The 25,438-nt window shown below is 44.1% G+C and overlaps 1 protein-coding gene across 6 annotated transcripts in view; it reads left to right on the top strand.

The window, feature by feature from the left end:
• The window catches only part of LOC120926585, a 50,382-nt gene that overhangs the window by 13,661 nt on the left and 11,283 nt on the right, over positions 1 to 25,438 (top strand). For 2 of the 6 annotated variants that reach the window (XM_040336680.1, XM_040336678.1), the window contains exons 3-9: positions 5,660 to 5,723; positions 16,503 to 16,570; positions 17,786 to 17,875; positions 20,108 to 20,197; positions 20,280 to 20,318; positions 22,365 to 22,454; positions 22,537 to 22,575. In XM_040336680.1, the coding sequence (XP_040192614.1) occupies positions 5,660 to 5,723; positions 16,503 to 16,570; positions 17,786 to 17,875; positions 20,108 to 20,197; positions 20,280 to 20,318; positions 22,365 to 22,454; positions 22,537 to 22,575 (480 nt within the window). The remainder of the gene's footprint in view (positions 1 to 5,659; positions 5,724 to 16,502; positions 16,571 to 17,785; positions 17,876 to 20,107; positions 20,198 to 20,279; positions 20,319 to 22,364; positions 22,455 to 22,536; positions 22,576 to 25,438) is intronic. The other 4 variants (XM_040336679.1, XM_040336681.1, XM_040336683.1 and 1 more) reach the window with 4 other exon arrangements.

Here is a 25,438-nt window from a genome sequence, read left to right as displayed (position 1 = left end):
AACATCCAGTGTTAAACTATATATAAGAAGGCCAATTTGGTGGCCTGAGTTTATGGGAGGAGCCCGGAGGGTATTTAAAGCGGGGGTTCACCCTAAAAACAAATTTCTAACATTACATCCAGCTCACTACCGACATTGTTAGTATGCCGATTTTTTTATTTATTTTTTGCTGTAATACCTTGTAAAGCTATTTTCTTAGCCGGCTTCCGGGTAGTGCCTCCCGCGGGAGTGGGCGTTCCTATGCAGCAGTTAGTGATTGACATGATGACAAACACTACCCCCCCGTCGCATAAGGAGCGTCACGAGTTGCCGAAAGAAGCCGAACATCGGTGCGCAGGCGCAGTATAGCGCCGACCCGACGTTCGGCTTCTTTCGGCAACTCGTGACGCTCCTTATGCGACGAGGGGGGGTAGTGTTTGTCATCATGTCAATCACTAACTGTGGCATAGGAATGCCCACTCCCGCGGGATTCACTACCCGGAAGCCGGCTAAGAAAATAGCTTTACGAGGTATGTACAGCAAAAAAAAAAAAGATCTGCATACTGTCAATGTCGGTAGTGAGCTGGATGTAATGTTAGACATTTTTTTTAAGGTGAAGTCCCGCTTTAAGCAGCCCACTCACACATGCTCTTTGTCGGTTCAGTGTGCAGTACTACACGTCACTGGGCTGACTTTTCCCAGCTCACCTCATGTTCGTGAGTCTGCGCATTAAATCGCATTCAACACCCTCCTGCCCTTCCCATTTTTAGGGCACTTCTCAGCATATCCTTCTTCAATTAACTACCCATTACTTACCTTGGGTTTGAGATAACAAAATCTTTTTAATACTGTCAATATTGTGTTTAGTTTAACAATGGTACTTTTTTCAAACACTGGGTATAGCTTAACCACTTGACCAATGGGCACTTAAACCCCCTTCCTGACCAGACCAATTTTCAGCTTTCGGTGCTCTCACAATTTGAATGACAATTACTCAGTCATACAACATTGTACCCATTTGAACTTTTTGTCCTTTTTTCACACAAATGGAGCTTTCTTTTGGTGGTATTTGATCACCTCTGGGTTTTTTATTTTTTGCGCTATAAAAGAAAAACGACTGAAAATTCTGTAAAAAAAAAAATATCTAGTTTCTGTCATATTAGCAGGTTATTTTTCACACACAGCATATGCATACCACAAATTACACCCCAAAACACATTCTGCTATTCCTCCCGAGTATGGCGATACCACATGTGTGAGACTTTTACACAGCATGGCCACATACAGAGGCCCAACATGCAGGGAGCACCATCAGGCGTTCTGGAGCACCCAGGCCAATTCTGACATTTCTCTCCTACATGGAAAAATCATCATTTATTTGCTAGAAAATTACATAGAACCCAAAAACATTATATATGCTTTTTTAGCAAAGACCCTAGAGAATACAATGGCGGCCATTACAACTTTTTATCTTGCATGGTATTTTCGCAGAAATTTTTTGAACGCGTGTTTTTTAAAAAAAACTGTTTTGTGCTTAAAAAAAAAAAACAGTAAAGTTAGCCCAATTTTTTTTCATAATGTGAAAGATGAAGTTACGTCGAGTAAATAGATACCCAACATGTCACACTTCAAAATTGTGCACACTCATGGAATGGCGCCAAACTTTGCTACTTAAAAATCCCCATAGGCGACGCTTTAATTACTTTTATTGGTTATATGTTTTTAGTTACAGAGGAGGTCTAGGGTCAAAATGATTGCTCTCGCTCTAACGTTCACAGCGATACCTCACATGTGTAGCTTGAACACCGTTTTCATATGTGGGCGGGAAATTATTGTTCATTTTACTTTATTTACTTGATTTTGACACTTTTTTTCCCCAAAAATACATTTTTTTATCACTTTTATTCCTATTGCAAGGAATGTAAACATCCCTTGTAATAGGAATATAGCATGACAGGTCCTCTTTACAGTGAGATACGGGGTCAATAAGACCCCACATCTCACATCTAGGCTGGGAAGACTGAAAAAAAAATTATCCTGGCTTCGATCGTAGCAGTGAGTCTGTAAAAGCACCGGAGGGTGGCAGGAGGGGGGGACGTATTGCAGAGTATTGGGGTATTGCGGAGTATTGGGGTATTGCAGAGTGAGTATTGGGGTATTGCGGAGTTTTGGGGCATTGCAGAGTATTGGGGTATTGCAGAGTATCGCGCATGGTATTGCAGAGTATTGGGGTATTGCAGAGTATCGCGCAGGGTATTGCAGAGTATTGGGGTATTGCAGAGTATCGCGCAGGGTATTGCAGAGTACTGGGGTATTGTAGATTATCGCGCAGGGTATTGGGGAATTGCAGAGTATTGCGCAGGGTATTGCAGAGTATTGGGGTATTGCAGAGTATTGCGCAGGGTATTGCAGAGTATTGGGGTATTGCGCAGTGTATTGCAGAGTATTGGGGTATTGCAGAGTATTGCGCAGGGTATTGCAGAGTATTGCGCAGGGTATTGCAGAGTATTGGGGTATTGCAGAGTATTGCGCAGGGTATTGCAAAGTATTGGGGTATTGCAGAGTATTGTGCAGGGTATTGCAAAGTATTGGGGTATTGCAGAGTATTGGGTTATTGCAGAATATTGGGGTATTGCAGAGTATTGGGGTATTGCAGAGTATTGCGCAGGGTATTGCAGAGTATTGGGGTATTGCAGAGTATTGGGGTATTGCAGAGTATTGCGCAGGGATAGCTGAGCTGGGATGGATGGATGGCTGGATCTGTGACTGCAGTTGTCACAGATCCAGCCCTCACTGCTGCTGCTGACACCCCGCGCCCCCCCCCCCCCTCCTATCACACTGTACCGATCGGTACAGAGAGGAGAGGGAGGTTTGTTTACAAGTGATCGCTCTGTCATTTGACGGAGCGATCACGTGGTAAACGGCCGCTATCATCACCGCGATCCGTGATGCGCCGGGTCTTCTAGACCCGGCGCTCACGGATGATTCCAGGAGCGCGCCCCAGGGGGCGCGCGAGTGAAGCATTCTGGGAGGACGTCCCAGGGACGTCCTGTCACAGTAACTCGACCGCGCTGTAGCAGTAAAATGCCTATGGCGCGGTCGGCAAGTGGTTAATTATGCACGAATATTCATGAATATATATGTAAAAAAAAAAATCCTAGTATCCACCATAAAACTGTGAGGCCCCGTACACACGACCAAGTAACTCGACGGGCAAAACTCATCGCTTTGCTCGTCGAGTTCTGTGTGAAGCCGCCAAGGATCTCGGCGAGCCAACTTTCCTCATTGAACAACGAGGAAATAGAGAACATGTTCTCTATTTGGCTCGACGAGGAACTCGTCGACTTCCTTGGCCGAAAGTGTACACACGGCCGGGTTTCTCGGCAGAATTCAGGTCCGATCGAGTTTCTGGCTGAATTCTGCCGAGAAACTCGGTCGTGTGTACGGGGCCTAAGGCTAGATGTTTGTAGCCCAAAGCTTGAGGTTTCTCAACCCCTATATAAGAACAAATACACTTTGTATCGAGCGCCCTTTTTGGAGAAGGTTTTGTTTGGTTGACCAGAGCACGCACTTGGTGACGTAGGGTTTTATTAATCATTGCAATGGGTGCTTTCACACTGGGGGGGTGCGCTTGCGGGACGTCCGGAAAAGTCCTGAAAGCAGCATCTTTGGGACGGTTTGGGAACGCTGTATACAGTGCTCCCAAATATACCTGCCCATTGCAATGAATGGGCAACGCTTCCGAAAGTGCCTAAAAAGCACTTCGGAAGTGCCACAACACAGGAGTTTTGTTTGAGGTTAAAAGTGCTCTGCTTTACTGCAAATGCACTGGCAGCCCCAGTGTGAAAGGGGTCAAAATACCACTTTCTCAGAGGTAACGGATAAATGCTGGAGGTGCCAGGAAAGCAAAGGAACGATGTTACATATATTTTGGGACTGCCCAAGGTTGAGGAGTTTTTGGTTAGAGATTAAAAGAGCTCTTCAGCTCTGTTCAAAATATGAGATTCCTGAAGATCCAGAATTCTACCTTCTACATTTAAATCAAATATCAGAAAAAGACTACAGGGAAACAATTATACGCCACCTCTTAGATGCTGCAAAGGCATGTATAACAAAGATGTGGAAGTCATCAAGCCCACCAACAGTGGAGATGTGGATTGGTAGAGTTAAGGAAATAAGCAAATTAGAAGAGCTAGTCCTGACAGCACAATATCAAAAAGGAAAATACTTAAGAACGTGGATACCCTGGAAGACCTATACGGACTCCAGAGGAGAGGCTTAAGGAGGGTTGGGTCGAACGTTATAGAAGAAGATCGAGAACGTTAAAGTGGTATGTGTATAGCTATTTGGGAAAATACAGAATTGTAGAGAGGGGTTGGGGGCGAGGAAACTTTTGACTTTTGATTTTCGACCCTTTTTCCTTTTCATTTTTTTTTTTTTTTTTTTTTCCTCCTTTTTTTTTTTTTGTTTTTTTTTTGTTGTTGTTGTTTTGTTTTGTTTTTGTTCTGTGTGTTAGTGTTTTGTTTTTCTTGGATGCCCCTCCCGGGAATCTGGGGGGGGGGGAGAAAGATATGAATGAAAGAGATATATGCCTGACTTTGACCAAAAGGTAATAGGGGATGCATAATGATAGATAGGATTGTGATTATCGGGTTATATTATTGTTTTTGTATTTTGTATTGTATTATTTTGCTTTATAATAAAAAGAGTTAAATTTAAAAAAAAAAAAAAAAAAAATACCACTTTATAGATTGGACCCTGGCAACTGTATATTCTTGACAGAATATAGTATATATTCTTGACATAATATAATATTGTGTACACTGTTGAACAGAAGTACCCCTGGACATCACTAGTCAACTCCACCAGTGTGAGTTCTTCGCTATTGTACAGTATTAGCCACTTTTTTTGAATAGAAACACAATGGGGGAGATTTGCTAAAACTGAAGAGTGCAAAATCTGGTGCAGCTCTGCCTAGAAACCAGCTTCCAGTTTTTATTGTCAGAGCTTAATAGAATGGAAAAAAAATTAACTTTTCGGATTCCATCCCCCCCCCCCCCCTCTGGTGTGACATTTGGTACCTTTTCAGGGGGGAGCAGATACCTGTATAATACAGGTATTTGCGCCCACTTCTGGGCATAGATCGCCGCAGTATCCACAGCGATCTACACCATGTCTGGCCTCTCCTCCATCTTCCCCACTCTTCTTCTAGGAGACACACAGCTCACAGAAGACATCAGAGACCAGTGAGATTGCACAACGTGACTCGCGCATGCGCAGTAGGGAACCAGGAAGTGAAGCCGCAAGGCGTCACTTCCTAATTCTCTTACCAAAGATGGCGGCGCTTCCACCCAAGAGCCAAGGACAGATCGGCTTTGCGTGCCAACATCGCAGGCGCCCTGGACAGGTAAGTGTCCATATATTAAAAAGTCAGCAGCTACAGTATTTGTAGCTGCTAAATTTTATTTAATTTTTTTCGGCAGAACTCCGCTTTAATTGAACAAGCTGAAGTTAAAAACTGGCTACCATGCACAGCTGCACCAGATTCCAAGCACTCCAGTTTTAGTAAATCTCCCCCAATGTGTTAAAATGACATGTTTGAAATGAAATAACATTTATTTGTAACAAAACTCTGAAAGTGAATCTAGAGCACATGCTTAAAGTTTCATTATTTTTAAAGGTGTTTTTCGGATTCAGAAGTCTCTCAAGCGAAAGAAAGGAGATACATCTACAATAGTCACAGAGTAAGTTCTCCGACTAATAAGGTAGTTTGAATTGCCACAATTGACTTGCTCTGTCTGTAAATGTTTGTTTACAAACCTATAAACAATCGTATACCAGTCTATAGAAAAAGGTAAGAGGACCTGGAAGTAAAATGACCAAGTCAGGAGATGCATTGCAGAACCTACTTCCTAAAGGGGTTATAAAGGTTCAATTTTTTTTTTCTAAATAGTTTCCTTTAAGCTAGTGCATTGTTGGTTCACTTACCTTTTCCTTCCATTTCCCTTCTAAATGTTTTTTTTCTTTGTCTGAATTTCTCACTTCCTGTTTCTCCTCAGTAAGCTTGCCCCCATCATCCAAGCCATTCTGGCTGGGGGTTAGTCAGGAGGAATCAGAGGGCCCTGCTCATTAGAGCTTACAATAGGTTTAAGTCCATTTCCCTAATTGCTTTGCAACATTGTTTCGAACTGCTGTCAAAACATATTCTAGCACCCTACGATTCATTAAATTTCACAAGTTCTTCCATACAAATACAATGTGAGCCAATGACGTGGTCACTACATAACATGCAGCCACATGTACTGCTATTGCAAAGTTACTTAATAGACCATTTCCTCCTTTTTCGCCCACTCTACAGTACTGTGTACCGTGCACAATCACAATGAGAAGAAAGTAATGCAATTTTCCAGTTTTGAAAACATTCTGCTCACAGTATGAGGAAGTATCCTCAAACACATGACTCTCAAGCAATCCTTTGGTGTTTAGATTGCTATGACTAATACAAATAACAATGTGACTTAAAGCAAACCTGTCTCCAACCCTCCCTTTGTACCTTAAAGCGGAGGTCCACACAAAAAGTCAACCTCCGCTTTTCGGAACCCTCCCACCCTCCGGTGTCACATTTGGCACCTTTCAGGGGGGAGGAGGGTGCAGATACCTGTATAATACAGGTATTTGCTCCCACTTCTGGGAATAGACTCCTGCGGAAGTCACGCCCCTCCCCCCGCTGTCTTCTGGGAAACACACTGGTCCCAGGAGACAGCGGGGACCAGTGAGGACGTTCCATGCCGTTCGCGCATGCACAGTAGGGAACCGGGCAGCGAAGCCGCAACGTTTCACTTCCTGATTCCCTCACCAATGATGGCGGCGAGGGAAGCCGAAAGACGAGCGATTGCTTGGCTTCAGCTGCCGACATTGCGGGTGCGCTGGACAGGTAACTGTCAATTTATTAAAAGTCAGCAGCTGCAGAATTTGTAGCTGCTTGCTTTTAAAAAAAAAAAAATTTGGGTGGACCTCCTCTTTACCAAACCCACAACAGTAAAATCAGTCTATATATGCAGTAAAGCATGCTTGTTATACTCACTGTGGAATCTAAGAGGTTAATCCTTTGCATTGTGTAAAAATGCTTTTTGATCCTGTTTTCTCTGATCATCCCCTTCTCTTCCACTATCCCCAATCAATCTCCTGATAAGACAGAGCCTTTGGAGTCACTCTGTACATGCTCAGTTTGATGTGTATTACTTTTTCTTGGGAGGGTGCATGTGATCAGCACAGAGCCAATCAGCACTGTCCAGACAGAGGGTCAGGGGTCCTGCAGCCACATATAACAGTTATAGGAGAATGAAAAATCCTCCTACAAGCTTTAACCAGACACTGATAGAGGTCACAAGACTGCTATATATTGCTGATGAGAAAAGATATTTCGTTTATATTTACTAAAATAATTGCATTTCCATGTTCTGTGTACTGTGGGAGACCAGATATAGTGAATGCAGGGTCCTGGGTTTAGTAACACTTTAGGAAGCTGTTGCTGCAATAGCGACAGGTTCTTAAAGTGGCGCAGTAAACAATAGCAAATGTGCTGCATATGCCAGTAATGTTTCCAACTGGCACAAATGCTTGCTTGAATTTGGCGCAGGTAGTTCTTAAGAAAACTACCACCAGAAAACTTAGGACTTTATTGAATTCCCCAAAATGTGTTTTTTACTTGTAGCGCTCACCCCCGAAGGAGCCGCTGAATTATCGGGTCTTCTGTCTCACCTCTGTGACACACCACAAACAATGAATCCACAGCACACCAGCACACCTTGTGAAGTTTTATAACAGATTTAATGACTGTGGGATAGAGCAAAAGCCCTTAATGTCTCCCCACTCTAATATAATACAACTAATAACAGAATGAGATAATACGTTTAGATTGAATGCGATGAACAGTAATATATCTATATACTTAGCAGTATCGACCCCACCCTAAACTACTGGCCAGTAGTACTGTCCTAGGCTAGCCAACGTTGGGGCCCTGGATGTATGACAGTTGTAGGAAATACACTTGTTGCAATGGCCAAAGGCCGCTCACCACTTTCAGTGTCTCTTAGGAAAGGAGGATGGCTGTCTGCGGAAGCGAGTGTCCCTCTCGACTCAGACCGACGTCTGTGAAATGGATGCAGTCTTTTAAAGCCTCTGGCAGGACATCTCAGATAGTCTAGGGGCCGTCTGGGGAATCTGGCAATAACCTCCGTCAGCTTCACTCACTCAATTGGGCAGGCTGGGTTACTCCGGTGGCTGGATCGGCCCTGCGACCAGGCCTCAGTTCGATCGCTCCAAACACAGTCTCTCCCTGTTTCAGTAGACGAACATCAGTCTCTCCAAACACTACTGCATAGAGCCTGTGTCTCAGTGGCAAACACACAGCTCTGATACAAGCTGTCTTAAATCCCCTGCAATGCAGATCTGTCTTTCTCCCTTCACTCCTTCCTCCTCACTCTCCTCTCTCCCGGAACTTCCTGTCTCACAGCCTCCTGGGAAATGCAGTTCTCCAGCACCTTGGTGTAGAAATGTATCTCTATGTCTGTTCTGTACTGCAGCCTCCAAATCTGTGCTCTCTGGCTCCACCTGCTGCAATATATATATATATCTACATCCTCTTAAATGGCTGAAAATCACAACAGGGCTACATTCTCCCCCTACTTAAAGTCTTTGGGGTCCCCCCCAAAGGGTAAACTGTATTTGTAAGTTCTACAGACAATATATACAGTATGAAAGGCACATATAAAGTTTATACTAGACCATCTGAATACCTTTACTGCGCATAGATAGATGCAGTCTATGACAACGTCTAGCAAGTGGAGGGGGCAGAGGAACACTCCACCAAGGTGTGCTGATGGTCGGGATTGGACACAAGTCCTTTGATACCTCTGTGGTTAGGGTGGACACTTTGGGTGATCTGCGTACAGTAGTGATAGCTTCCTCTGTGCTGTTCCCTGGTGAGTCATAAGTGAGTCTCTGAGGAGGTCGCACCAGTCGTTTGGACCTTGATTCTAGAAACCCGGATGGGCCTTCATCTGCTGAGTCCTCTTCTACTTGCTGTGTTAACTGAGGGAATTCAGTTTCCTTTTCAACTGGCTGAACAGGGGCATCTTCTAGCACTGAGGTTTCCGGCAAGAGACTTTCCACTTGAGAGGGTACAGAATTATCCTCGTTTGCTTGAGGCACAAATTCAGGGGCATCTGGTCTCAGATTGCTCAAATCCGGCTCAGGAGTCATAATAGTTGGATGAACATCCATAGGTTCAGATGGCCACATCCAACTCGGACACACATCTTCCTCATCGCTGTTGTCCTCACTTTCTCTTGTAGAAGGTGGCTGTTGGGACCGAGTAACAGGTGCTTGACGGGAAGTGGATGGAATGGGTGAAGGAGACTCATCTCTATCTGGTACCCGCACAGCTTCATTCAGAGGTAGGAGATGATTCCGATGCCAATTCTTCAGTGGCCCGGTCTTTCCCTCTGGTCGAATCTGGTACACTGGCAGGCCAGGCAATTGTTTACAGACGATGTAGATCTGAGAACTCCATCTATCAGCTAGTTTGTGTCTGGCCAAAGCACCCAAATTTCTTAATAGAACTCGATCACCTGGCTGTAAATCCTGTACCCGAACCCTCAAGTCATAGTTCCGTTTGTTTCTTTGTTCTCTACTCCCGGATGTCAAACGGGCCTTCTCAAATGCAGAAGCCAGGTTTCTCCTCAGTCTATCCACATAACCCTGGTGAGAGGCAATAGACGTCTGGTCAAGGGAGAGGCCAAAAGCTAAATCTACTGGCAATCGGGCTTCTCTTCCAAACATGAGGCGGTACGGTGAGTATCCTGTAACATCACTTTCTGTGCTATTGTAAGCATGCACAATGGTAGAGATATGCCGACTCCAGTGCTGTTTTTCCCTGATCGACAGTGTTCCCAACATATTGAGTAGAGTCCGATTGAATCTCTCCGGTTGTGCATCACCCTGGGGGTGATAGGGGGAGGTTCTTGACTTCTGAATCCCCAATAGATCCAAGAGCTGCCTGATGAGTCGACTTTCAAAGTCTCTGCCTTGATCAGAATGGATCCTCTGAGGTAGACCATAATGAACAAAGAACTTTTCTACTAGGACTTTGGCTACAGTAGGAGCACGTTGATCTTTGGTTGGAAAAGCTTGAGCATAACGGGTAAAGTGGTCTGTCACCACTAGGATATTTCCCTGTCCACTAGTGTCAGGCTCTAAGCACAGGAAGTCAATACACACCAGGTCCATAGGCCCTTGACTCTGCAGATGGCTCATTGGAGCAGTCCTAGAAGGTAAAGTTTTCCTCTGGATACATCTTAGACAGGAATGGCAGTAGCTTTCAACTTCGGATCTCATGCAGGGCCAATAGAATCTGTCTCGGACCAGTTTAAAAGTTCTCTCTGCTCCTAAGTGACCATGGTCATCATGCAAAGCTTTCAGCACATTTTCTCTATGCTTCTCTGGGAGGAACAACTGCTGCTTTTCTTCTAAGTCATGCGAGGGGCCCCTTCGGTAGACTACCCCGTCTAGCAGTTTCAACCGTTCCCACTCTTTGTGGACCAGACGAGCCTCTTTTGGTGAATCAGTTAGTAGGAGCCCTCTTTGACCTGCTTTCATTGCTCTCAGAGTTAATCCGATCAAAGGATCTTCAGCCTGATCTACTCTCAGGTCCTTCTTCGTGAAAGTAGGCAGGCCTTCACTCCTCAGCTGTGTAGGGTTACAATACATTTTAGGGACACCGGCAGCCATGACTCCTATGGCCTCTGCTCCAATCATTCCTTTGGTTCGGCACTCCACCCCTTGGCATAGGGCTTGAACTCCATCTGGAGTCAAATGAGTCCACTCTGTTTCTGGGACCCCTGTGCTATAGGGTCTCCTGGATAAGGCATCCGCGTCTTGGTTATTGACCCCAGGGCGATATTTGAGGCTGAAGCGGAATCCTGACAGGGCAGCCAACCACCGGTGCCCAGTGGCATCCAGTTTGGCCGTAGTGAGAATGTAAGTGAGTGGGTTGTTGTCAGTTCTGACCACGAAATTGGCCCCGTACAGGTAGTCTTTTAGTTTGTCCACCACTGTCCACTTCAAGGCCAGGAACTCCAACTTGTGAGTGGGGTAATTCTTCTCAGAAGGGGTGAGACCCCGACTCACATATGCCACCGGTCTCAGGAGGCCATCATATTCCTGGTATAGTACTCCTCCTAGCCCTTCTCTGCTAGCATCCACATGTAGTTCATAAGGCTTGGCAGGATCAGCGTAGGCAAGGACAGGAGCCTGTGTTAGACTTCCTTTCAATTGGAGGAAAGCTCTTTCACATTGGTCGGTCCATTCCTCCTGGATTGATTCACGAGGCTTCCTAGTTCCGTGGGCTGATGAACCCGGCTCAAAGGGCATCGATTCATCTTCTGCTCCTTCCATTCTTAGAAGCGTGTTCAGAGGCTGAGCTATCTTGGCAAACCCCTCTACGAACCTCCTATAGTATGAGCAGAATCCTAGGAAGGACCGGAGTTCAGTAATATTACGAGGTCTCGGCCATGAAGCCACAGCTTCCAACTTCTTAGGATCAGTTGATATGCCTTCTGCTGAAACAACATGTCCCAGGTACGTGACTGAAGGCAGACAGAACTGACACTTCTCTAAGGAAAGTTTCAATCCTTCTTCATGCAGCCGCTTCAAGACCTTTTCCAACCGCTGCTCATGTTCTTCCAGTGTTCTTCTGAAGACTATTAGGTCATCCAGATACACTAGTACCTCGATCAGGTGCATGTCTCCCACCGTCTTTTCCATTAGTCGTTGGAAAGTTGCTGGGGCTCCTGTGAGGCCTTGGGGCATTCTATTAAACTCAAAGAATCCCAGTGGACAGATGAAAGCAGTCTTCTCTTTATCTTCAGGATGCATGGGTATCTGGTGATATCCACTTCGCAGGTCAAGTACACTAAACCACTTTGCTCCGGACAGACACTGTAAGGCATCTTCTATTCGAGGAGTAGTGTATTGGTCGGGAATGGTTCTTTGGTTGAGTGTGCGGTAGTCTATGCACAAACGGATGGAACCGTTTTTCTTGCGAACTACAACGATGGGTGAGGCATAAGGACTCCTGGATTCTTGGATTATCCTGGTCCTTTTCAATTCAGCCAGCTGTTCCCTTAGGTCATCTAGATCTCCCAATGGGACTCGCCGTGACCTTTCTCGAAAGGGCTTGTCATCTTGGAGGCGAACGCGGTGCTGAGTGCTCCTAGCACACCCCACATCAAACTCATCCTTGGAGAATAAATCTTGCCACTTGAGGAGCTGAGACTGAATTTGCTTCTTCCACTCAGGCGAGATAGGGGCATCTTTAGGATAGAATCGTTCAGCTGGGATCTCTCTGTCTACTCCCTCTATCAATTCAGTGGGTGAGAGGGGTGTGGCAGTGGCCACTTGTCCAATCGGCATCCGTGCCTTCAAGGTCACTGGGGAGTCTGACACATTGCATACGCTTACAGAGACTCTCCCACGGGCCCGCTGTAGAGCTCTGGTGGATATTATCTCAGGCACCAATTCCACTCCAGATCTCTTCATATTTCTGGGATCAGTTTCCAGGACCACATAGGGGCCTGGTTGTGACCAATTCAACTTGACTGAGGCCCGGAAACTAGTCATTTCTCCTGGCTGTAAGACCTTCTCTGCTCTTTCTAATCTCCAAAGCCGTCCCACTTCTGCAGGGGCCCTCTGTTCTTGAATAATACGCTGGTAGATTGGCCGCAACATCGGGTGCATCTCCTCTGAAGTAGAACTCTCTTCCGTCACTAATGGAGTTATAAGGCGTCTCACCAAGTCAGTATTTGTTCCCACAATCATAGAACTTCGATTAGCTCCTGGTGGGCGGGGACATACAATGGCTAAGGCGTCACAGACCCCTGGTTGTCCAACAGTTGCCGAACTGAACTCCAGCTTCACTTGTAGACACCCATCATATGGAAGCTTCTGAGTCCCAATACCCCAGATTTCGAGATCCTCTAACTCCATCAGGGGTAGATGCTTCAAATGCTTCTGGTAGAAGTCCCGGTAAATCAGTGTTACTTGAGCACCTGAATCGAGGAGAGCCTTCGTGTAAACCCCTTCTACTTGAACTGGGATAATGGGTGAAGGGCCTATCAACTGGTCAGGGAACTTCTTCGGAGTAGTAGAAGGCATAGACCCAGTCGGCTGCACTCTAGCCCTCTTCCTCGCTTGTGGTGGTTGTTTTCTTCCCCCTTCCGGGTGTTTAGGTTGTGGGTGTGCCTTGCCTCCCTCTGACACAGGACCAGACGCCAGGGGAGGGGATCTTTTTGTCGTAGCAGGTGAGGCTCTGGGCAAAGACTTGGGCCTCTTATTGGTATCCTGGGAATCAGAGCAGTCTTCAGTAGTTGGGCACCCAGTTTGCTCCCTCACTGGGGCCCTCTGTAGTTTCCCCGACGGTCGATAACTTCCTCTTGCATTCGATGGGCTCGGACAGGTATTTCGGTAATGACCCACTCCTCCGCAATTATAGCAGATGTTTGACGGTTTCTTGATAGGCACCACCTGAGTAGTAGATTCAGGAACTGGTTCTGAAGTGACTTTTTCAAGGGGCGACTTGATACCTGCAGACAATAGGGTTAGCATTTGCATCAGCTGGGAAACTTGAGCCTTTAATTGCTCCACTTCTGAATTCCCATTCGACACATTGAGCGTTCGAACCTCAGCAGCAAATGAAAATCCTGAGCCCTTCTTTTTCTCCTCTAGGATAGCCTCTTCCTCCCTTACCATCTTAATGAGATCAGAGTATTGCAAAGAGGTACCCCCTTGTAAGGTCTTCAACTGGATCCAGATGGGATCGGAACTCAGAGCGCCTCTCAGGATCTGTTTCATTCTAACTTGATCCATATCCCTGGCTTCTATTCCTTTCTTTAGTACAATCTGGTATAGCATTTTGTTTAGTCGTCGAATATACTCGGAAAGCTGCTCATTTTCCCGTTGAAACATGTGTTCAAATAGGAAGATTAGATCTGTAGCTTTCTCTGTGCGCCCAAACTCATCTTGTAGCATGCGAAGATAGTCATATGCTGTACAAGACTCCTGACTGAATTTCAAATTTCGGATGGCTTCTGCTGCAACGCCTTTCAGACTTTCAGTAATGCGTTGTTTCTTTTGAGCCTCTGGAACATCCCATTCTTCCAGTGCTTGCATAGCCTGTTCCATCCAGGTTTCATACTCTTCTTCTCCAGGAGGTACAGGCTGCACTCCAGAAAAAATTCTCAACTTCCTGTAGCCATAGTTCACAGATGGCGAGGACATTTTTCTAACGCTCTCTACCAGTTTTCCTATGTCCATGAAGAAGGAAGCTGGGGGGTAGTTAGTGGTTGGTACAGAAGTGGTAGTTACTTCCACTGTGTCTGACATGGCCTGGCTTGGTCCCTCCAGACAACTTGCTGAGGTGAGTAGAGGGAATAACCGTGCTTTAACTTCTCCGGCTAGCTGGATGCTATCACCCTGGAAGCAGGTTGGGACTCCTTTCTTCCATTCTAGTAGGGCATAGGTATGGGAGACTTTTTGATCTATTTTCGTGTCTATTACAAACACTTTCTGGTCAGGTGCTAGTGTAGTTACTGCTTGACGGATCTGTTCCTCTGTCCATTTGTCAGCAGGAATGTCCATTACTATACTCAGCCCTAATTGGCCATTTTGTTCTTTGCACCACTCTGCTGCGGTGTTTGGATCCATTGCTGGCTCGTTTGTGCGGTTATCACTTTGCGAGAGGTATCAGAAGAAATCCCGGACGAGCACCCCACGTGTAGCGCTCACCCCCGAAGGAGCCGCTGAATTATCGGGTCTTCTGTCTCACCTCTGTGACACACCACAAACAATGAATCCACAGCACACCAGCACACCTTGTGAAGTTTTATAACAGATTTAATGACTGTGGGATAGAGCAAAAGCCCTTAATGTCTCCCCACTCTAATATAATACAACTAATAACAGAATGAGATAATACGTTTAGATTGAATGCGATGAACAGTAATATATCTATATACTTAGCAGTATCGACCCCACCCTAAACTACTGGCCAGTAGTACTGTCCTAGGCTAGCCAACGTTGGGGCCCTGGATGTATGACAGTTGTAGGAAATACACTTGTTGCAATGGCCAAAGGCCGCTCACCACTTTCAGTGTCTCTTAGGAAAGGAGGATGGCTGTCTGCGGAAGCGAGTGTCCCTCTCGACTCAGACCGACGTCTGTGAAATGGATGCAGTCTTTTAAAGCCTCTGGCAGGACATCTCAGATAGTCTAGGGGCCGTCTGGGGAATCTGGCAATAACCTCCGTCAGCTTCACTCACTCAATTGGGCAGGCTGGGTTACTCCGGTGGCTGGATCGGCCCTGCGACCAGGCCTCAGTTCGATCGCTCCAAACACAGTCTCTCCCTGTTTCAGTAGACGAACATCAGTCTCTCCAAACACTACTGCATAGAGCCTGTGTCTCAGTGGCAAACACACAGCTCTGATACAAGCTGTCTTAAATCCCCTGCAATGCAGATCTGTCTTTCTCCCTTCACTCCTTCCTCCTCACTCTCCTCTCTCCCGGAACTTCCTGTCTCACAGCCTCCTGGGAAATGCAGTTCTCCAGCACCTTGGTGTAGAAATGTATCTCTATGTCTGTTCTGTACTGCAGCCTCCAAATCTGTGCTCTCTGGCTCCACCTGCTGCAATATATATATATATCTACATCCTCTTAAATGGCTGAAAATCACAACAGGGCTACATACTTATATGTTTGGAATTTCTCAGAATCAAAATGGGATCTAGCTTAATAGGAAGGTTACAAATATGAATGTTGCTAAAGACATCAACTTCACCTATTACTGTATGCAGTCATACACATTTTACTTTCTACAAGTTCCTAGCTATATCTGAATTGCCTGGAAATATACCAATGTGGATTATGAATACCTTTTTTTTTATCAGCAGTTAGAGCAAACTTGTGACTTCTATCTGTGTCTGGTTAAAACTTGTAGAAGGAGTTTTCATTCTGCTCTGACTGTCCTATTAGAATGCAGGACCCCTGACCCTCTGTCTGGACGGTGCTGATTGGCCCTGTGCTGATCACATGAAAAAAAAAACTCTCTAGCAATACACACCAAACTGAGCATGTGCAGCTTTTCCCCCAGCCTTTGTTCTATCAGGAGATAGATTGGGGACAGTGGAAGAAGGGGAGGAACAGAGAAGATAGGATCAAAGAGCCTTTTTACACAATACAGAGGATTAACCCTCTAGGTTCCACAGTGAGTATAACAAGCATGCCTTACTGCATATACAGACTGATTTTACTGTTGTGGGTTTAGTAACACTTTAACCCTCTTTGAAAAAACTGAAATGTTGGGAAAGGGTGCAAGGCTGCGGAAAGGAGACACACGCTTTTGAATATATCCTAACTTGCTGAAAATGTTGTTTGATTGGTCAGTGAAACCATGTCTTTCTTCTTTTCAGAAATAGCATAAATTACTCGTCAGGGCAATCTAAAGTCAAATTACCAAATCGGACAGAAAGAGATTTTGGTAAATATGTATTATTGGATGCCTGGGTATAACTCATATAAAACCTGCTCTTTTACAAAGAAGAGTAGTGTTTACATTAATTCTGTGTTAAGAGAATTTGGAATAATGATGTGTTTAAAATATGGAAAATAAAATGTAAGAAAATCCATTGAATTGAAAATATTCTCAAATATCAAATTTTTTATTGTTTGTTTGTTTTCAGTCCTAACTCCACAGTTTTTTTCATGAAGATTTATGGTCCCTTTTAACTTAGAGTAATAGAGATGTTTAGGTGTTTAGGTCTTTGGGACAAGGACTGAAGTGGAACTTTACCCATAACAACTTGATAAAAATAATTTTCTTTAGCAAGGAACATCCACATTAATAATTCTGCTACCAAAATGACTGTGTGCTGTACATTGCATCCAGCATTGCTCCTGTTTCTTCTTGCTGGAGGCTGCCATTTTGATGAAGCCCAGAGCACCTGAACAGCAGTAAATCTTTAGGCAGTTAGCAGATCAACCTCTACAAATTCAGCACAGTGCCTAAAAATAGAGAGCAACTGAGCACGTGCAGAGCAGGATGAGACAGTGTATTGCTGAATTGTAAAAGTATAGACACTTATTTTTTATATTATACATAGCTATACCCAGGGATGGACTGGCCATTGGGACTACAGGGAGTTTCCCGGTGGGCCGATGGCTCAGTGGGCCGGCTTCAGTGAGAGCGGACCGCTGCCCCCCTCCGCTCCTCTGTCTCTCCCTTCCCGCAGCGCTCACCCCCCCCTTCCCGCAGCGCTCACCTGGGGGGAACAGAGAAGCAGGGGGAGGACCAGAGGAGCAGGGGGGACGACAGAGGAGCATGGGGGAGGGGACAGACAGCTGTCTCAACAGCTATGGCCTGGGAGTTTCTCACTTCTAAAGTAGAACGGCTAGTGGCTAGTGGCTAGTGAAGGGGGAGAGGGGGCTTGGGTGGCCGGGGGGGGGGGGGTTCGGGATTTGTCCGGTCGCCATGGAAGAGACCTGTCAATGTGGGCCAGTCTGGATGAAGTCCAGGGCCAAATGTTTGTCCCAGTCCAGCCCTGGCTATACCTGCAAAAGGAGCCAGCCTGAAGTAGTCTAGCAGGAATTTTCTGACTAAAGTTCCACTTTAAGTTCATTAAACAGGGTGGGATTTGGTTGTATTTGATCATCTATGGGTTCGTTGCTCTAAAGCACACACTTTTATTTTCACCAGCTGTTTCTGAAATTCCCATTACAGTCATGCCACCCAAAATATATGCTGTGATACAAAAGGGGTCTCCACAGTTGCCTCCACGGGGCTTATGTAAGTATTAATATATTTGTTTTATTTGGGGGTTGAACAACAGTATTAGTTTGATTATATACTTTCTTTGTGTTTGTTAAGCATAATGCCAAGAAAGAAAATACAAATTCAGGTATACCTAACCCAAATGACGGATATTCCTATGTATCTTATGATTCTGTAGGCAGCATTTCACAAATGAAAGTGATTGTAATTGATGTAAAAACAAATGAGACAAAGATAAATAATTTCTGAACTTTTTCCACCTTTAATGTGACCTATAAACCGTACAACTCAATTGAAAAACAAACTGAAATCTTTTAGGTGGGGGGAAGTAAAAAAAAAAAAAATAATAATAATATTGTTGCCTAAGGCCCCTTTCACACTAGGGCGGGAGCAGCAACGGCAGTAAAGCACCGCTATTTTTAGCGGCTCTTTACTGACAATTTTATGGCGCTATTCGGCCGCTAGTAGCCGAGAAAGGGTTAAAACCGCCAGCAATGCACATTGCTGGCGGTATAGCCGTGCGGTGCCCCATTGATTTCAATGGGCAGGAGCGGTGAAGAAGCGGTATACAAACCGCTCCTTCACCACTTCAAAGATGCGGCTAGCAGGACTTTTTTTACCGTCCTGCTAGCGGCTGTTTAGGGTAGGTTTGCGGGCACTATTTTTAGCGCAATAGCGCCTGCAAACTGCTCCAGTGTGAAAGGGGTCTAAGTGTGCACACCCTCTTATAACTGGAGATGTAGCTGTGTTAAGTAATCACATTCAAACCCATATTAAATAGGAGTCAGCACACAACTGCCATCATTTAAAGTGCCTCTAAATAACCCCAAATAAAGTTCAGCTGTTCTAGTAGGTCTTTCCTGACATTTTCTTAGTCACATCCTACAGCAAAAGCCATGGTCCACAGAGAGCTTCCAAAACATAAGAGGGATCTCATTGTTAAAAGGTATCAGTCAGGAGAAGGGTACAAAGGAATTTCCAAGGCATTAGATATACCATGGAACACAGTGAAGACAGTCATCAAGTGGAGAAAATATGGCACAACAGAGACATTACCAAGAACTGGATGTTCCTCCAAAATGTATGAAAAGACGAGAAGAAAACTGGTCAGGGAGGCTGCCAAGAGGCCTACAGCAACATTAAAGGAGCTGCAGGAATATCTGACAAGTACTGGTGTGGTACATGTGACAACAATCTCCTTCTGGCCAATCATGGCTCTCACAGCACATCGTGCTGTGATTGGCCAAAGCATACAGGTCAGGTGCATGCTTTGGCCAATCAGCAGCTGTTAATGCAGTGCATTATGGGGCGCATCGCAGCGGGTGAACTTCCCACGAGCGTCCAATATGTTCGTTAGTTCTACGAACAACGAATACCCGATGTTCTAGCTGAACTTACATTCGACTCGAACATCGGGACCGTCCCTAGCCTAGTACAGTGGAACCTCGGATTGCGAGTAACGCGCTTAATGAGCATTTCGCAATACGAGCACTGTATTTGAAAAAAAAACTAACCCGGTTTGCGAGTGTTGTCTCGCAAAATGAGCAGAATACAGGCCAAAGCGTTGTGCAGTACTGCATTTGGCCTGAGGTGGGGAAGTGCCGGAGCTGAGCGGAGCCAAATGTCACTCGGAAATGCTCAGAAAGACACGGAAATACTCAGTTTGCCGAGGTCAGCCGAGGTGTCCTCGGGCCTTTTCCGAGGCTCTCCGGTGTCCCCCCACCTCTGGCCGCATGCGGTATTGCATGCCATTGAAGGCAATGCAAAACAATTTTTTTTTTCCATTGACTTCAATGGGGAAACTCGCTTTGATATGCAAGTACTTTGGATTCCGAGCATTCTCCTGGAACAGATCATGCTTGTAATCTGAGGTTCCACTGTATTATAAAGCCATTTAGAAGGTCCCTTTTATCTTGAAATAATAGAGATGTTTAGGTCTTTGGGACAACAATTGATGTGGAACTTTACCCATAACAACTTGATAAAAATAATTTTCTTTAGCAAGGAACATTAATAATTATTCAAAATGAGTGTGTACTGTAAATTGCCTCCAGCATTGCTCCTGTTTCTTCTTGCTGGAGGCTGGCATTTTGCTGAAGCACAGAGCACCTGAACAGCAGTAAATCTTTAGGCTGTTAGCAGATTGACCTCTACAAATTCACCCCCACTTTAAGTTCACTAAACAGGGTGGGATTTGGTTGTATTTGATCATCTATGCTCTAAAGCACACACTTTTATCTTCCCTAGTTATTTCTGAAATTCCCAGTCCAGTCTTGCCACCCAAAATGCATGCTATGATACAAAAGGAGTCTCCACAATTGCCTCCACGGGGCTTATGTAAGTATTAATATATTTGTTTTATTTGGGGTTTGTACAACAGTATCAGTCTGAATATATACTTTCTTTGTGTTTGTTACAGATCCTAAGCATAATGCCAAGGCAGAAAATACTAATTCAGGTATAACTAACCCAAATAACAGATATTCCTATGTATCTTATGATTCTGTAGGCAGCATTTCACAAATTAAAGTGATTGTAAAAGCAGACGTTTTTTTCATCTTAATGTTATATTGTAGATTGAGTAAAAATAGGTGTTTTACAAATATAACAAGGAAGCGTCAAAGAAGCTCCCCTGAACATGGGAAGTCCAGACCCACTGAGGCATATAGACAGAATCTTTCATATAGAGGCCTGTTGATAAGATGGACTATCAGGAGTACACCAGATCAAATAGGCATCCTCCATAGATCATGACCTCATGGAGGTATTCTGCATTCCTTGTCACAAGGGCCTGGTATGGATTTTTGGGGGGACCCCACACCATTTTTTTTTTAATTCTGTCATAGGGTTCCCTTTAACCACTTTAATAAGCCTTGTACACACGACCGAGGAACTCGACGGGCGAAACACATCGTTTTCCTCGTCGAGTTCCTTGTTAGGCTGTAGAGGAGGCAAGTTTCTCCATTCCCGTCGAGGAAATAGAGAACTTGCTCTCTTTTTGGCTCGTCGAGTTTCTCAACAGTTTCCTCGACGAAAATGTACACACGACCGGTTTCCTCGGCAAAAAAATATCTCCCAGCAAGTTTCTTGCTGGTTTTTGGTCGTGTAAACGGGGCTTTACACTGTATTACTCTGCACTGCACTATATACTCTGCACTGTATTATATATACTACACTCACTGCACTTATACTCTGAACTGTATTATATATACTACACTCACTGCACTTATACTCTGAACTGTATTATATATACTACGCTCACTGCACTTATACTCTGAACTGTATTATATATACTACACTGACTGCACTATATACTCTGAACTGTATTATATATACTACGCTCACTGCACTTATACTCTGAACTGTATTATATATACTACACTGACTGCACTATATACTCTGAACTGTATTATATATTCTACACTGTCTATGCTATATGCTCTTTTTTTTTATATAAATGTTTTTATTTCCCACAAAGATGTACAATTTTCCAATGCGCAAACCTTTTTCTTTCTTTGTTCAGTACAATCTTTCCACATGTCTGTGACATGCGTAGGTAATACATAAAAGTTCCTAGTTAATTATAGATACTACTGCTATGTAGTAATACATTTGTTTTTTGGGGTATCAACATACCTTTTGCGATTATATATATATTTGAGGGAAGTCATATCGAAAACCCGGCCCAGCTGGGTGGCACGTGAAAGAGGGAGATGTGCTCTGCCGTGTTACACACAGATGCGTTAAGCCAGCAATCCCAAATGTTGTTATATTTTGCAGGGCACCCTCTATTAATGTAAATCATTTTTTTTATAGGGAAGTGTGACATTGATGTCAGTCTTCCAGTCAGATAGGCTAGGGGGAACATAGGGTTTGAGAATTGCATCTATGGTTTTTAAGTATTTTAGCGGTAGATATACAGGGGTGTGCCACAGTATGTATAGAATTTTATGGAGGAGCTCGAACATCGGGACTGTCCCTAGCCTAGTATTATAAAACCATTTAGAAGGTCCCTTGGAGTAATAGAGATGTTTAGGTCTTTGGGACAAGGATTGAAGTGGAATTTTACCCATAACAACTTGATAAAAATAATTTTCTTTAGCAAGGAACATCCACATTAATAATTCCGCTACCAAAATGACTGTGTGCTGTACATTGCCTCCAGCATTGCTCCTGTTTCTTCTTGCTGAAGGCTGCCATTTTGCTAAAGCCCAGAGCACCCGAACAGCAGTAAATCTTTAGGCTATTAGCAGATTGGCTTCTACAAATTCAACAGAGTGCCTAAAAATAGAGAGCAACTGAGCACATGCAGAGCAGGATGAGACAGTGTATTGCTGAATTGTAAACAGTATAGACACTTATTTTTAATATTTTACATAGCTATACCTGCAAAAGGAGCCAGCCTGAAGTAGTCTAGCAGCACATTTTCTGACTAAAATTCTGGGAAAACAGGGTGGTTGTATTTGATCATCTATGCTCTAAAGCACACATTTATCTTTCCTAGCTATTTCTGAAATTTCCAGTACAGTCATGCCACCCAAAATGCATGCTATGATACAAAAGGGGTCTCCACAGTTGCCTCCACGGGGCTTATGTAAGTATTAATATATTTGTTTTATTTAGGGTTTGTACAACAGTATCAGTCTGAATATATACTTTCTTTGTGTTTGTTACAGATCCTAAGCATAATGCCAAGGAAGAAAATACTAATTCAGGTATAACTAACCCAAATAACAGATATTCCTATGTATCTTATCATTCTGTAGGCAGCATTTCACAAATTAAAGTGATTGTAAAAGCAGAAGTTTTTTTTAAATCTTAATGCATTCTATGCATTAAGATAAAAAACCTTCTGTGTGCAGCAACCCCCCTCACCCACTTAATACCTACCTGAGGTCCCTCTAGATCCAGCAATGTTGTGTTGCAGGAGTGTCTCGACTGCCGTGACTCCCCCTCCCCATTGGCTGAGACAGGAATGTGGCACGATTGGCTCCCGCTACTGTCAATCAAAGTCATTCAGCCAATGAAGAGAAAAAGGGGATGGGGCCAGGCCACGGCTCCATGTTTGAATGGACACAGGGAGTTGTAGCTTGGGTGCCCTCATACCAAGCTGCTTGCTGTGGGGGCACTCAACAGGAAGAAGGTGCGGAGAGCACCAAAGAGGGACCCGAGAAGAGGAGAGTCTGGGCTGCTCTGTGCAAATCCACTGCAATAGAGCAGGTAAGTATAACATATTTATTATTTTTAAAGCAGAGCTCCACCCTAAAGTTGAACTCCCGCTGATTGGAACCCTCCCCCCCTCCGGTGTCACATTTGACACCTTTCAGGAGGGAGGGGGGTGCAGATACCTCTCTAAAGACAGGTATTTGCACCCACTTTCGGCCACAATCTGCGTCACCTCCTGCCCCCCCCCAATTGTGTTCTGGGAACACGCTTGGAGCGCTTCACTTCCTGGTTCCCTCACCGAGGATGGCGGGGGGGGGGGCAGCAGAGTGACGAGCGATCGCTCGTCCTCTGCTGCGGACGGCGCTGGACTCCAGGACAGGTAAGTGTGCTGATATTAAAAGTCAGCAGCTGCAGTATTTGTAGCTGCTGACTTTTAATATTTTTTTTTTCAGTGGACATCCGCTTTAACTAAAAAAAACAAGACTTTAGTATCACTTTAACTATTCTGATGCAGCTGTAGCAGGTAAGAAATTCAAACGGGGAACTGTAGTTTTTATTGCATTTTAGATAAAACTGGATATGCATACCAGGCAGGAAACAAACATTTTCAGAAGGGGTCTACAAAACCATCCCAGTACATTTCCCTTGATATAAACATAATTTTAAATGCCTGTAAATTAAAAACCTTGTTTTGTCTACTGCTTGTGGTTATGTATGTATAGGTAATAATGGGTCTATTTTAAAGAACGTAACATTGAAATATTAGATTTGAACAAACGCTGGCAGTGCAAATCCTCTTTACCCTCTATCTTATAATATCGTCTGAGAAATTGGGTGCCACAATATTTCCATCAGTCTCCCTAGCTCAGCTTGCACTTTTCTTATCTATATTGTTGCACTGTAAAATGAAAAGAAATAGGACCTTGTAATAAATGCAAAAAGTGGGAGGCCCTGGAAAAAACTCCTCAGTTGAATTTCTCTTCCCAAAGTGATAGAATCCAATAGTTCAGGGGTCTCCAAACTTTAGAAACAAATGGCCAATTTACTGACCTAAAAGCCTGGTACACAAGACCGAGGAACTCGACGGGCGAAAAACATAATTTTCCTCGTCGAGTTTCTTGTTAGGCTGTCGAGGAACTCGACAAGGCAAGTTTCTCCATTCCCATAGAGGAAAAAGAAGAGATGCTCTCTTTTTGGCTTGACAGGATCCTCAACAGTTTCCTCGTCGAAAAATGTACACACGACCGGTTTCCTCTGCAAAAAAAAAATCCCAGCAAGTTTCTTGCTGGTTTTTGCCGAGAAACTCGGTCGCGTGTACGAGGCTTAAGACTTTATGGGGGCCTGACTGTAGCCCCGGCATCAATGAGTGGGAGTAAACAATGCCATAAGCTTTACGGTCAGTGGGAGTAAAAAATAAATAAAAATTACATCATTGGTGGAGAATTTGTTCTCCATCTCTGGTGTCAGTGGGAGGAATAGTACCACATTGTTGGCGTTATTAGGAGAAAAAGTACCCCAAGCGCCAAATTTGGAGACCCCTGATATATATAACACAATAAATCAGTATAACCCAACAGGTTATTTTGAGAAGGGACTGAACCAAACAAAAAGCACTCTATCCACATCAGTGTATAGCATAGAAGATAAGAAGATTATTACAGTATTTGTTTTAGTACAATGGGCAGAGACATGTAAATCACTCTTTTATCCCCTAACATCCAAATGCACATCCAGAACCATTGTTGTATAGTGCAAACATAGCTTAGTATAAAAAAACAAGAATTCCCCTTGGGTTCGGACTTTGAAGGCACTTGAACTCATATAACAATAGTAGAGTAGAAATGTAATTTTTATTCATAGCACATGATTAAAAATAGTAACATGGTTTCTGTTAAAAAAAAAAAAAAAATAGTAACATGGAATGTACATAACAAAAAGCAACTAAAAATACACCAACTGTAACACAATTGACAATACAGAAGAGATATCCTTCGCCCAATGTATTTCAGAGTCTGTTTTATCTCCTTCCTCAGGAGTAGGGAAGATATCAAATCTAGTCACTTCAGTCGTGTATATGCACACATTCCAAAATGTGAGCATATACACGAGAGTTCCTGCTTCCTTCATCTCCATCAAATGTCTAGCATACTATATTGTAGATTGAGTAAAAACAGTTGTTTTACAAATATAACAAGGGAGTGTCAAATAAGATCCCCTGAACATGGGAGGTCCAGACCTACTGAGACCTATAGACAGAATCCTTCATAAAGAGGCCTGTTGGTAAGATGTAATATCTCCTGATAGATTGTATTACAGGAGTACACCAGATCAAATAGGCACTCTCCATAGATCATGACCTCATGGAGGTATGCTACAATCCTTGTCACAAGGGCCTGGTATGGATTTCCGGGG

This window comes from Rana temporaria, chromosome 2, assembly GCF_905171775.1.
Source record: "Rana temporaria chromosome 2, aRanTem1.1, whole genome shotgun sequence".
NCBI lineage: Eukaryota > Metazoa > Chordata > Amphibia > Anura > Ranidae > Rana > Rana temporaria.
Note: the sequence above shows the minus strand (reverse complement) of the source record. Positions and strands in the feature narration are given on the sequence as shown.